The 14226-nt window shown below is 40.4% G+C and overlaps 1 protein-coding gene across 1 annotated transcript in view; it reads right to left on the bottom strand.

Annotated features, from left to right (window-relative positions):
* Positions 1–6603: 6603 nt before the first annotated feature.
* Positions 6604–14226, bottom strand: part of LOC111271248 (uncharacterized) — a 29261-nt gene continuing 21638 nt past the window's right edge. The window contains exons 3-6 of the mRNA XM_022851926.2: positions 11573–11714; positions 9089–11437; positions 8371–8540; positions 6604–8134 (exon numbers count right to left, since the gene is read on the bottom strand). Coding sequence (XP_022707661.1) covers positions 7745–8134; positions 8371–8540; positions 9089–11437; positions 11573–11714 — 3051 coding nt within the window. The 3' untranslated portion in view covers positions 6604–7744. The remainder of the gene's footprint in view (positions 8135–8370; positions 8541–9088; positions 11438–11572; positions 11715–14226) is intronic.

Here is a 14226-nt window from a genome sequence, read left to right on the forward strand (position 1 = left end):
AGTTACAAAAACTTACATCGAAACTAACTTAGTCAGTTCGTCGAGATCCACTTTCGAGGCATATACCTCGAGTCGTTCTATTTCAAAGTCATCAAATTTGAATTCAATATTCACTCTACGTTAACGCAATCAGGTTACTTGACCTTATCTATATGTTCATCTATTTAAACAACGGCCGTGCGTGTACGGTTCGTTTTTGGTTAAAAATCTCTAAATCAATTTATGAGTTATATCTATTTTCAAAGAATACGTCAGTTGTCTCTGAACCCAACCCTGAGCGTAACTTTCATGGAAAAAGGCTAAGGTCGGCACGTCCTATCAACTTTTATGCACGTATTAATCATGCACATTAACTATACCTTTAAGTTGAATCTGTTGAGGCTTTGAATTTAAATTTGTCCAAAGTTATTTGCCGGATTATAAAGCACAGTAACGAAGCCCAGAAGAAATGGAATTGAGTAGCTGACTTCAGCCTTTTGCGCGGCACACTATAAAAAAAGAAATATTAATAGGTTTTAAGGATGTTATGGATCACTGCAGAAAAAAATTAATTTTATTTTGTTGATCTAAAGTATCCTTTGCTTCTCAACAGTTCTTTTAAAATATATGTGCTTTATAATGTGGAGTAAATTATACTGGGTGCCAATGTCTGTGAGTGTGTCGAAAGCAGGACTGATACGTAATTTTTTTTAAGGAATTTAAGTTAATCATCGTCAACATCTCTGCCATCCATCGGCAATATCGTTTAATTCCGAAATATCAATTATGTCAAAAATATGGTAGAATGATTTTGTAACGATTACGCCGTTCAGATTTTGTGATCATAGAAGGTACATTGACACAAATGTAGAAAACATTTCATTTCTGGTTTTATCTGTACCAATCGATGTATTATCCAAGCGGCATAATTGACAACATCTTTTAAGCTTAGATGTAATTAACTTGATTTGTTGTTGGTACGTGGTACGATGAACAGTTATCTCTCTTTGTAAATGTCCAACATAAAACAGAACTGTGCACTTGAGCGTATGGTTACTCGTTCTAGGAAAGTTAGAAAATAACTTGATATCATCTGTTCGTACTAGAAAAGGCGCAGTTCGGGGAAAGTTCTAAACAAATTGTACGACTCGGTAGCTTCTCTGGTTAGGCTGTCCGATTTGGCGACAATGAAGTATCACTACGGAGCAGAAGGTGGCGCGATATTTGAATTACCAACTTGGGATCGGTCCTAATCCGAACGTAAGACACGTTAGATTCGTTTAACAGTCGGCTTAACCTCCGTTCCAGGGCCGTATTCAGTGAGAGTTGAATAATGACACCAATATACACATATGGCTAAGTTTTGCCATATGTCATTGTCCAATATGGTAACCGAGTGCATTTGTTTTCCAGCTTTCGGTAGCAGAATTTTTGCTACCGCTCATTGAACGTGTCTGCTGTATACGACCATTGATTTGATGATTGAGTGCGACCAAAATACCTTTGCCTCTTTTCATATTGGAGTTTTATTGACAAAATAATCGATTTTACTCTATCGTAAGAGATATTACTGCAAGATATAACTGTAAGAGATAACTGCAAGACATTCCCAGAGTAGAACAGGTCTGTTCTATATGGAATCTGGTAATGTTCTATGGAACATAAGGAAGTTGGAGCTGTGAGGGCTTCCAATTCTATATATACTATATATATATTATGCTACATGTATTATATATCGTTGCGCAAACTGAAAATAGAGCTCAATTAAGGAAATTAATTAAGGAAAGAGAGAGGTTCTTGGTTGATGCAGCTGTGGAAGAGAAGTATCACTTCTACTGTTTTTTTAGATGTAAATTCTTACTTACTGTAGTTACAGCATAATCTGTTCTTTAGATTAATCACTCAACGACAGCGGGATGTAAACTAGCTAATCTTAACTCATGTTGAGTTCAAATAACACGACGTGGTGAAGCACCTGTTATGGGTTCTGAAGTTTTCTAAAGACAACCACATCGAAAACAAATAACAACTTACATTTGGTTATTCTGTGTTTGTAATATTTAACATTCTCCGAAACTACGTCCTCTATGTCCTGCGAATGTAGTTTCGGTCGTATCTACAGTTTGTCGTTTACAAGATATTTGACAGTAGTTTCATTTGGTAATTTGGAAATTGGAATTATTAATGTTATAATATAAATGAAGTTATTAAAAAGGCGATTTTTGATGGCCGAAACTTCAGTTTATCGGAATGCGCTTTGTGGGTCAATCGAAAGAAGAGTTTAGAAAGAAAAAAATAAGCCGTGGATCCATGCCGAACATCTTAATAGAAACTTTCGTATTAAATACGTTTAAATTAACGATAAGAAAAGACTCAGATAATAGTTAGTCTCTATAATGTTAAAGAATTCAAATGCCATTTAGCCCGATTTTGTTCCGATATATACATCCCAAGGATGTAAAAACATTCTTATAGGCGCTTCGTTATAGTAGTTTCTAGCGGAACATTTTTGCTACACGAAGGGAAAAATCAAACCAACGAAAAACATAATCTGCTGCTTTTTAGGCGACTAAAAATATATACTATGTTTTCGAATTGTGACACAGTTTGTTTACTGCCTTCCCACCTTCCGGATCCCGCGAGTCTAGTTAAGATCGCGCCTGCATCTAGTCCTTTCCATTCGATCTGGAGAGTTTCAGCCAAAAAGAATCTTTGTAGCTATCGAGAAATTTGCTAAAACAATATATACGGGCTTGTTAGGGTGCACGGCGAAACCCAGACGCTTCTAGGATACGTTTCGCACCGTGGCTAACGATACCTGTGGGCCCGGAAGCGGCGTGACCCATAAACACCTGCTGCTCATTTGATCAATTGCAATTCCGAGAAACAACAAATATTGTTTATTGCTTTCGGACGGAACCCCTATGCGCTGGCTAAAAGCTGGCACTTTCACCTAGCAGTGACTTCTGCTGTTTGGAACTGGAGTCGATCGGAAACATCATCGCAGATGGAGATATCTTCACGTATCGACGAGTGTCTATGCCTAGAAACGACATATTGAAATGTTTCTGTGCAGAAAGTTTTTTCTAATAGACTGGAAAAGCGTTCTTGAGAGATTAAGGTAATGTTCCTACACTCCGCCTTGATAAACACTACGATCTGCGTGCCCGTGCGATAAATATTTAAGTATCAAAAAAATGATTTATTTATCCACCGAAGTCTTTCGCATGTAATTTCTTCTAGATCGTGCCATCGTCAGCCCGCTGAACTCTGAACTGAACTGGAACATTAACGGGCAAAATAGATCGAACTTTATAGTCATCGGGTCAGACCATGAGAGTGTGTGCAGCACGTAGTTTCATCCCAAAGCAATGGATCTAGTGAAAACGACTGAACTACCCGAAGCGATTATCGCCAAATCTAAAAAACAAGCAGATTTGGCTGACAACCTAATCGTTTTAGGTTGGCCGCTTCGCGTTCATCTTCGCCAAAGTAACGAGCCCAGCTTCAATACCACTTATAGATATCGATCCTTTGTAACTAATCAACCGTGGCTAAAGTAGAGAAGCAATTAAAGTAAATATTGAGACTGGCGCGGTGGAAGGACGAGTAGAGCGGACTCGACTCTGGATCGAGAGTCCTGAAGTTCAGTTGTCAACTGTCGACAAGCTGTCAAATGGTTGTTTAAAAGAAAAATCATTATAAACCTCCAGGCAACTTTCGGGATCGTGAACGTGACTCGTAATAGTTTGTTAGAAGACGTCATAAGCAATCGTTACACACATTACAGAAAGATAGTAATCTCACAGCGAAACAACTTATTTCTATATGAAACCCATTGACAAGTTAACTTATTATCCAGACCGAGTCCCGGTACAAGCTCACGCTAGGTGTTTCTCGCAGCTGTCACTTAACAATAAAGTTACGTCTAATTATTCTACAACGGCTCGTAGGATGATCGAAACTAAAAAACTTGAAGCGAGCAATTTTCTTAGGACCAGCTAGCATTTTCTAAATACAATAGGTTTTTTTCTTGCGCGTCTCATGTTGGCTTTGAACAATGATTATTCCTAGACAGACTAATTAACACTTTTCGTACACGAAAGCAGATATAATGTGATTTTTAGAAAATAATCTTTACTTTATTCAACATACCATTCTATGTTTTGACCCTTTAGGTCCGCGACCGCTGTTAGACGTTTTGTCAGACGGCTGGCACAAAACGAAACGCTTCTATGCCCGGATTCAAACCTAGGCCACAACAAGCCCCTAAAATACGTTCGCCTGACTCCAATGAAACTGAAGTCTGGCATATATTTAGGCGTAATCTGATGAAAAGCCAAAGACCGCATAGGCTAGGTCGGTACCACCGCAAGGTCTTAAACTCTCGATTAAATAACTACTAAGTCTATTTACATGCCCAATCCGTACTCTGCAGTGAACTTTTACCTATCCCACTGTTTATGAGAGCATTTAATATTGAATTCAAAATCTGAACGGGCAAACACTGTCCCACATTGCAGGAAGATCAGGATCACGTGAACGCTTATTCAGACGCGTTAGGCATATTGGAGTATCGAAAGTAACGGCAATCGGAAGCACTCTTTGCATATTTCTAAGAAAAAGTAGATTGGAACAGTTATCTAGTAGTTTGATTCCTCTGATTCACTCATGAAGGAATCGCTAATGGCGTTACGAACGCAAGTATTGCATTCATACTGACCTAGAGAATGACAATGCTTAGCATCTACAAGGTTACATCGCCAGCCACACTAATCACAAGATGTTCAGCTGCAACATCTTTGTCGTTGCTCTGTTGGCGCGCTTATTTGAACTGTTCAAAAAGCCTATTTCAAACACAGCCAATAACACATCGTGCACACCAGGTGTGGAAAAATAACCAAATATTTGTCAGCTGACTGGATTATCAGTTAAGATATGCTGACGCCATGCTGCCCGATGGGCTTTTTTTGGCAATAGATATATAAAAGAATATGCATTTTCAACAATGCGCGCTTTCTCTCGCCCATGTAATTAGCGAGGAGGTGAACTGTGTGATGTTTTATGGAAACGCGGTGATGATATATATACATATATATATATACGACAATTTAGTTTTAAAACCCTTGAATCAAGTCCTAACGCGTTGAACGTATTAAGATTTCAGAAATATAATATAATCATATATTCTTTGTTTATACTTTAACCCTAATCATGCTCTTGTGAACGATAATAAAATACTATAAGGCTAAAAAGCATACTTTGAACACGAAATCCCACTTATGCATGCAGTTTGACAATGGGAAATAATATCTGCTGGTTGATATCTGTTTTTTCGTACAGACCAGTCTCCTTGCAAGTGGGGTGCACTACGGGCTTCTCAAAGCTCATGTAAGTACGCGTTTCCCCGCAAGCAAACATTACGCCCTCAATACCCTGAGCTTGATTACACTAAACTGGACCATAAGGCATTTTGTATCAAACGGCGACTCTATTCTGCTAGCTATAGTTAATTGTTCCAGCGATAGCCTACTGGATAACGCATTTGCGTCTTGTGGTCTAGGTTCGAGCCCGAACATGGACAGACTTTTTCCTGGTGGGAGCCAGCCGTGTTATCGAATACGTAATGGCGATACCGGCCATGGACCTCGAAACGTAGAGATATGTAGGTGCGTTTATTTTTGGAAAATCCATATTTTTTTGCAAGAAAGTTAGCCACCTTTTTGGCGGTATGAAAAATGAGTGATGAGCAAAAATCATTGCATTGACCATATGTGATGTAGTATTATCAGTTTTTCTCTCTACGAGTATAGAATTATTCGGCATGATGATTGGCCCCATAGGCGCCCTGATGGTATAAAAAGAATATGTTGTTTTCAGGTTGAAACTACACGTTACAATGTAAGTTTCTGAGTAGATCTATTTAGAAGCTAACTCAAAGATTACAAATGTGATCTTTGACCCATTACTACTACCGATCTCTAATCAAATTATTTGGAAAAAAAACATATATGTACATATGCATAGATTTATATTTGTAATTTGCTAGCAATGCATTGTTTATACTGTAATTGATTTAATTTGCCAGTATAGAATAAAGCTATAGATAATTATATGCTGTAGCGAAAAACTTCAACTTCGACAAACCCTGGAAAGTTTCTCATACGTACCGTGTGTAACTGGTCTTGAAGAAGAACCCGTTATATTTCTACGGGGACAATATTTGAACTACCAAATATTTACTTATGGTCGGATTTTACTTTACTTTTAGAGAAGGGATAATTACTGTATGAGAATGATACAAAGAGACCTTCATCCGGTGTAAGACCTTACCGTTTTTCCCATTGGAAATACCCTTTGGATTCTAGTCCTAAAGTGTCTTGTTCCTCCTCTGATGTAGGCTTGTATAGCAATTACAGCCTACAGTAACTCCTCAATGCTTGCTGAGCTAAATTCACAATTGTGCCTGTAAACACTCAGCCTTTCAGTGACAATCGTAAGTCAGCTCTATCGATCTAATTGTTGATAACAATCGACACCTATCAAGGCCCTAAAGAAATTCAGCGGAAGGGTTATTAAGAGAAGTACTTCTATTATGATGGTTTTCCAAAGTCCCATTTTTTTAGCCATTCTTTCTAGAACAAGAATACACACATTTTTCAATAGGTTAGATTTCGTTGTTGTACTTTATTCATATTTACTATAATAATAATAATAATAATAATAATAATAATAATAATAATAATAATAATAATAATAATAATAATTAATATCATTATAATTATTACAAATAATATATTGTTATCTCCCGCTTTGTTTTCTTTCTGTCTCTCTTTCACTCTCTCTCTCTCTCTCGCTCTCTCTCGCTCTCGGCCTAATTCTTGTTTTCCTAAGAATCCCAACCATCCGCTACTCTACAGTCACTCGCAGTTACACATGATGACGCGAATGTGGCTTGTATTTATTTAATGGAACTTGAGAACTATTTAATTTTTATTTTCGAAAAATTGTCTTTCTTGGCAGTTGACGAACCAACAAACGCTGAGGTGTTATATATACAAAGAAGTCTTCCGCAACGCCTGTCTCGATGAGGAGATGAAAAATGTCGGACACCGTTGCTAGGGCCATGGTCCTATTTTAGAACGCACGACCCCAAAAATGAAGAGCTGACATAAATTATAAAAGATAGTTTAGAAAAAGAACAATATCAACTACCATCACGTTGACTCATTCATTCGTACGACAAACTTCACTTCTATCTTCTCTCCCGCCCCCTGTAGATTTTGCTGTTCGGTTGATCTTTAAGCGCTTAAAAGCTTTCCCGTATTCACAACGAATTCGCTTACGTGTTGCGTACGTAATTGCTGATTCAGTTTCCTTCTGTTCACAGTATTACACTCATTTTCATAACCCATATGTGTTAATATTGCGTGTCACTATTGTTGGCACCATCAAGCTCATACTGGCACCGTGTTTTATTATTACCTGATTAATTTCGTATAAGTTTCCTCTTTTCATTCCGTATTTTTCATACGTAAAAACGTACGTAATAATTTTCATATGTAATAATAATACGGGCTATGCCTAGCTGCTTCCCCGTCGTGTACACACATATTCAAAAACACATGTTGTTCTTCGGTTTCCGATGATTTATGTCCATATTTCAATTAAAATCGGTTTTCATCAGTGGCTGTACTAGTATTCGCCTGCTGTAGGTAAACCAGTGTTTAAGCGTCTGGGTAAATATAGGATGGGATGCGCTGCTTTAGCTGGACAACGCCTTCCTTGAGAAGATCGATCCAACTCGGCTGCCGACACTGCGAATGCTGTGTCCCCAACCACCGATCCATGAGCTCTGAGCAGAGGAAGAGGCTGCCTGTAGGGGGTCCTGTGGACTTGTTATAATGGTTTGCCCCGTAGGGTTAGCATAATGCAGGAACGGGTTCGATGGCGACGCGAACAGAGAGCTTTGATGATTGGACGGCACAAATGCTTGCGTATAGGGAACGGGTAGTCGGTGGTGTGAACGGCCCGGTTTCCCAGAAGTGTAATAGTCAGTAGGAATGTACTTTTTCGGTGAACCATTGGACTCGTGTGCCGCCTGATCAATCAGACCGCCGATTGGAGGCAATTGAAATCCTCCATTTTTGACGTTCTGCTGACAAGAAATGCGTATTGAGGTCCTTATGAAGCATTGGTTGACAAATTTTTTAGGCATTAAATGGTTTATCATCTAGGAAGTACGTAGGTGAACTCGATAAGTTAAAATGTTTAACTATCGCGCACCGTTTTACAGTAGGAGTTAAGCTATAAGTTTTAGATGCCTCCAATATCCGTTTGAATCAGAACAAGTGGAAATATCGAAGTTTAACTTTATGTACGTGTACTTACGCTTTCATGGAGTGGCACGAGTACTTCAGATACTTTGCCGTCAGGCCCTTTGATACGGACGTTTACTGCAGGTCGTGGAGGAAGCTGACTAATCGGGATGTGGACATTTAACGGTTCGTTAAGATTTACCTGCGTAGGCGGCAGCTCGCTGTACGTTGTCTTAAGCCCACCTGAAATCGCCACTGTATCGGTCAGAATGAACGCCATCTACCGGGGCCAGTTAGTATGAATTAGATTGGCTAATGTCGATTCGCTTAGACACCGTGTTTAATTCCAGTACAGGGTCGACTAATAATCGGCTGCAATTAAGATCTCAAATAGTGACTGTCTTTAATTTAAGATCTCCTTCGAACTAGCTTAAACAAAGGAGAACCAGTTTTTATCTGAACACGATATTAGTCTATGTGACGTTCAGGCTAGGTAATTTTCCTCACGATACTTTCGGCCATCGAAAGATGATCTTGGATATTAAAAAAATTCCGTGTCTTAAACGTGCCTTAAACCTCACGTGTCTGAATAAATAATCTCATCGTCGTACAGCTCACTATGTATAATGACTTTACTACAACCCGGGTTTCGGGCTACACCTGGGCAACAATTGAGCGAATGTCTTCATGTGGCTGAGCAAAGTCAAAATATGGACCTGAACACGTATGACGCGACTATAATGCATTGGTTATACTTTAATCTACAAGCCTAGTTCATGTAAATAACTTACCGTCATGTGACAAAACTACACCGGAGAGAGAAACCTGAGTTTTCTCATCAACTTGAATTTTCGAGGGAGCCGGAAACCCGTGTGGGATGCCCTTGGTGAATGGAGTTTTGGACACATCAACCGCCACTGGACTCCCGTAGACTTCTGGTGAAGCGTGGTAAGCAGCGGTGTTTGGTCGAACGTAAGGCCGATTCGACGCTTCGTCTAATACTACCACACCCTTACCATTCGAGAGGTGTCCGACTACAGGCGCGGGACTCTGTCCAAGGCTATCAGTAGGTTTCTGTACACCTGGCGCGACGCTCTTCACGCCCAGGGCCTTCAGCATCTCCGCAGGCAACTCAATTTGCTCACTGGGATTGACATTCTGTGGCATCTGCACAAGAAGTGCCTGGGGTTGTTGGTGGCTCTGCTGCTGCTGTTGCTGTTGCCGCTGCTGACTGACCTGCTGGGAAAACGTTTGAATAAGCTGCTGGCCAATTTGTTGCTGCGGCTGTGCATGGTGGTTAGCGTGAGGATGTGTTGGCTGCTGCGGGAACTGCTCAGGAACTTTAGCCTGCTGATGGGAATGCTGCACATTTACGCTATGATGGTGCTGCTGTTGTTGTTGATAGTGCTGTGGGGGTGACAAGTGGTGATATTGAACCTGTTGGAGCTGCTGGGGCGGTTGCTGGCCGTGTTGGTAACCGAAAAGGAACGACGGAAGGTGGTTCATTGGTGACGGGGTGTAGCTCGGTGCATGATGATACGGCCGTTGGGTTTCCACCGGTTGGTAATGCGTTGTCTGTTGGAATGTCGTTTGGGGGATGTCTCGGGTTGTTTGCAGGGCAGGAGGGGGCGTGTAGGAGGTCTGTGGAGAGGTCACGGTTGTCTGCAAAGTGGGCTGCGCAGCTTCTACATGCCGGTGGGGCTCATCGTACTTCGGTGGCGGAATAGGCACGGCTGGTGGAATGGGATACTCATCATTACCTTGAGCAGGTGTGGATCGAGGGGTTTCGAATTGCTGAGAATGATGCTTTTTTGAAAGCTTCGATTGCTTCTGGCTCTTTGTTGTCTTGGGGAACTTCTGTGGTTTTACTGGCATCTCCTTAAAAGGTAGTTCTGCAGCCCCCGACTGATAAGGGTCGATGGCAGCATGTTGTCGATGATAATGCTGGTATTGGTTTTGTTGATGCTGTTGCTGAACGCCGGGAGTCGGTGCAGTTAGCGGTAGAGGCACAGGAACCGGTTCAGGCGGTTTTATTTCGTCCTTCTTACCGAAGGAAAAGTACGAGAGGAAGGATGACTTCGCAGTCGTTGCCGTGTGCTTAGGAATTGTAGGTGGGGGCAGCGTAGGCGGTAATAGAAGCGGATCAACCGGATGTTGAACGATAGGTCGAGTAATTGGCGCGTGCTTCACGGAGTTGTCAGGTGCACGATGCTGTTTCTTAGCTTTGTGGGGCTTAATTTTCTTGATTGGTACCGGCGGTAAAGGTACAGGCTCCTGATGAGATGATGGAACTGCCGGCAGTGAGAGAATAGGAAGATGTACTTGGGGCTGGTTAGAGTGAACTAACGAATGAGTGGGAGGAGAGGGGGGCTCAGCTGTAGCTACTGGTACTACTTTTGGAGGATTTTGAGCGGGAGTTACCACGGGGCGGGGAATCGGTAGAGCGTTATGCAGCTGCGGCTGGAATTGCACGGGCCGAGGTCGTACTTGCGGCTGGTGGGTCGGGACAGCTTCAGATTGGGGCTGATCAGTGGGATGTTGTATGTTAGGAGGCAGAACTGGCGCCACAGGTTTTAGTGAAGGTGGGGATGGGAGAGGGTACTGAAGTGCGGGCATTATAGGATGGGCTTCCGATTGCTGTTGCGTATCCTGTTGAGAAGCAAGTGCCGGTACGGGCGCTGGGACAGAGAAAGGTTTGATGGCTTCATGACGTGGCGGCGGAGTTTGATATTGCGAGGGTAACTGGGCTGGACTAGGGGATGCTTGCTGGGGTAAGTCAAGCTGTGGTTGATGGTTTAATTCAACGTGTTGTTGTTGTTGTTGTTCCTGTTGGGGTGGTTGATGCTTCTCTTGCTGCGGTTGATAGTTCTGCGCGAACTGCTGATGAGGTCTCACCTGTGAGTGCTTGCGCTCTTGTTCAGGTCTATGGCTGCGTCTGGGCAGAATTGGGCCTGAATGAGGCACCGTTTGTTGCTGTGGAGCTTGGCCCTCCGGCATAGGGCGACGATATCCCGCTGGCCTCTTCCGTTTCCGCCGGGGGGCTTCCTTTGGTGCTTCGGCACTCGGGGAGGCTGTGGTTGTATAGGCGATAGTTGTAGCCTCGGCTAGGGTTGGCGCGGCGGTCGGTAATGTACTTCCAGCTGGAATGAGCAAAAACATTTGAGTGCAAAAGCCAAAGCTTTTCTGTTTACACTCGTTTGGTCAGGAAATCAGTAACTGATTGATAGGTATAACTAAAATAGTACATTTACAAAAATAATACAAAAATAACCCACATTTATGACGAACACGGAACTTTGGCGATTCTGTGCTAGGGCCAAGAGCACTGATTGTGACGCTCTGACCTTGTGTAGCCACCCGAGAAGTACCTTGCTGATCTTCCTTCATCACACCTTTTGGGGCGGACATTTTTGTCACCTGAAATGAAAATAAAACATGAACTATTATTAGGCAAACCCTCAGAATAGTTTTGTTAAAAAAAAACATGTGGTACATTTGTGTGTTGGTTAGAATATACTTGAGCAGAGTTTGAGCAGATTTAATAACTTAGAGTTGGTCGCTGTACACTTCTCAGATTTAACTACGAGAAAATAAAATACAGTTGCGTAAATCAAAGCTGTCTCTGGAACAAACGAACTGTTTCATTATTATTATTATTTCTTATTGCTTGTCATATTTATTTGTTAGTAAAAATTAATTTCTTAAACTCAAGTTTCCATTTTTTTTGCAATACAAATTTAAAAAAATAAGCGTATATTTCTAAACTGAGTACTCTTGGGTAACATCCGAAACTATTGAACCAGCTTTTTGTTATAATATATATTCGCCTGAAATACTAAACAAAGAAATAGATGTAACTACGACTCTTAGAACACAATTTAAAAATGTTATTTTTAAAAAATGCCAAAACTATTTACCTACTGGTCATAATGTTAGTTGTAATATTTACTCAAAATCATAGAGTGATCCTATTGACAACAATACACATATACAAACGTTTTGTAGAAACGTTAACATTTTCAGAAGCAAACTTCCATATCTTGCTAATTTATCTTTTGGTAGTCTGTCTAATGGAATAAATTGCCACACCGCTACATGTGTTTTATACAGCCAGGGGGTCACCGTATCACGCTAGACTAGGATGCCAGTATCGAAAAACGCAAGCTATAGCTAAACATTAAGAGAAATAACAATTTATAATGGTAACGATAAGTTGGTTTTTTCCATTCGATATTCTATCCTAGTAGTTTTCTCACTGTTGCTATACGTCTGCAATGCAACTTTTCAGAGACCTTGCCGTAAACTATAAAATATAATTTTATATTTGCCCCTTTCAACCGACTACGCAAAGTGGCTTGCTACATGGAGGCAAGTCGTACATAAGGCACATTCGTCATAAGAATGTATTTAATTTTTCCTGTTTACTTTTTTGATGTATACCTTTGAAGGACAGAGGATACGAGAACATCAACCGTTATTTTTGTAGAGAATATTGAAACACATGATCCGCTTCATCTACTACTTGATCACCTGTTGGACCGTAAGTATTGGCTATATGGGATATTAAGAACCGCAATGCCAACGTCTGCAAACAATTAAAAATCATCCATAATTTTTAACAAGGGATACATCCCCTGAAAAAATTTTTTTCAGCTCTTTTTTCAAAAGACTTTTTAGGGAACTTACCATGTCGCCATCTACCGCTAATTTTGTACGGGAATCGCCATATCATAAAATTTTAATTTATACTAGCACTGTGAAATCTGCATATTTAGGTAAATGAACGTAACCATATTGGATCATGTTCATTCTTGACGATGCATTACATTTAGCTACATCGTGTCTTTCAGTGAAAAAAAAAAAAAAAAAAAGATTGTGATTAACGAAATTCTTCTAGATAACGAGATGTACGATGAAGACTGCATATTATAGGTAGAGGTTGACTGCAGCTCGATTCGTATACTTTATGATGGCTAGCTACAAGAAATTGTTGTTATTTAGGCAGTAAAGATTTCAGCAACAAAAGAAGACTCTTAAGAGATCTAGCCCACTGGCTGACAAAGTTGCTATGGACGCTTCTCGCGAAACAGGACGTTTTTTGTGATTTTGATTACGTGAAGGTCGGCATTAGGCAGTGACTCACAAACGGCTCTGTTCCAAAAGTTTTTGTTACTAATCGACTAATATATCAGAATCTATGGACCCGTATACACTAATTAGAGACTATTAGGATTCCTAATAGTTAGATGATGAACAATAGGAAACTAGAAGTCGCCTACAACTCTACTAACTGATTTGAAAAGGAACTGGGCATTTTTTTTGATCAGAGATTCGCAATTGATAGTTTTATCACAAACTGAAGTATTGCCTATCGTCAAATCTGGTCCGTATTTAAACCCAGACTATATACGCTTCTCTCAACTGTACGTTTATTGATTCCCGATCCGACGCGTTTTATTGTTATTGCAACTTCAACAATATGTAATGATTTGCAAATTCGATGGTGGATGCCAGAACAGAAGAAATATCGAGAACGATTTGGTCGCTTTCTGTTGTCTTTTTTTTTTCGTGAACATCCAACGCAGTACTTTCCTGTGTCATCCAGAAGGTGGCAGTAGATAATGTAATCGACCATGATACAACAGGTAGAGAGAAATCGGGAAAACCCGGTAAAGGGCAAACATGAATAATTGACTCTGACTTCTCCCAGATGTTTTAGTTACTCTTTTCACAGGGTGCAATATCATCATTTGGACAGTATTAATGTATCTAGCTAGGGGTTTGCTTTTTTTCTTTGCTATAAATACATGCTGCCATTGGAAAACGATCATTTGTTCTCTATCATTTGATTTCTAGAGCAAAAATTAAAAAGAGGATTATACTTTTGATGTACTCATAATTAACCTGTACAATTCTAAATCTTTCTTTA

The sequence above is a fragment of the Varroa jacobsoni genome, unplaced genomic scaffold (genome assembly GCF_002532875.2).
Source record: "Varroa jacobsoni isolate VJ856 unplaced genomic scaffold, vjacob_1.0 contig00447, whole genome shotgun sequence".
NCBI lineage: Eukaryota > Metazoa > Arthropoda > Arachnida > Mesostigmata > Varroidae > Varroa > Varroa jacobsoni.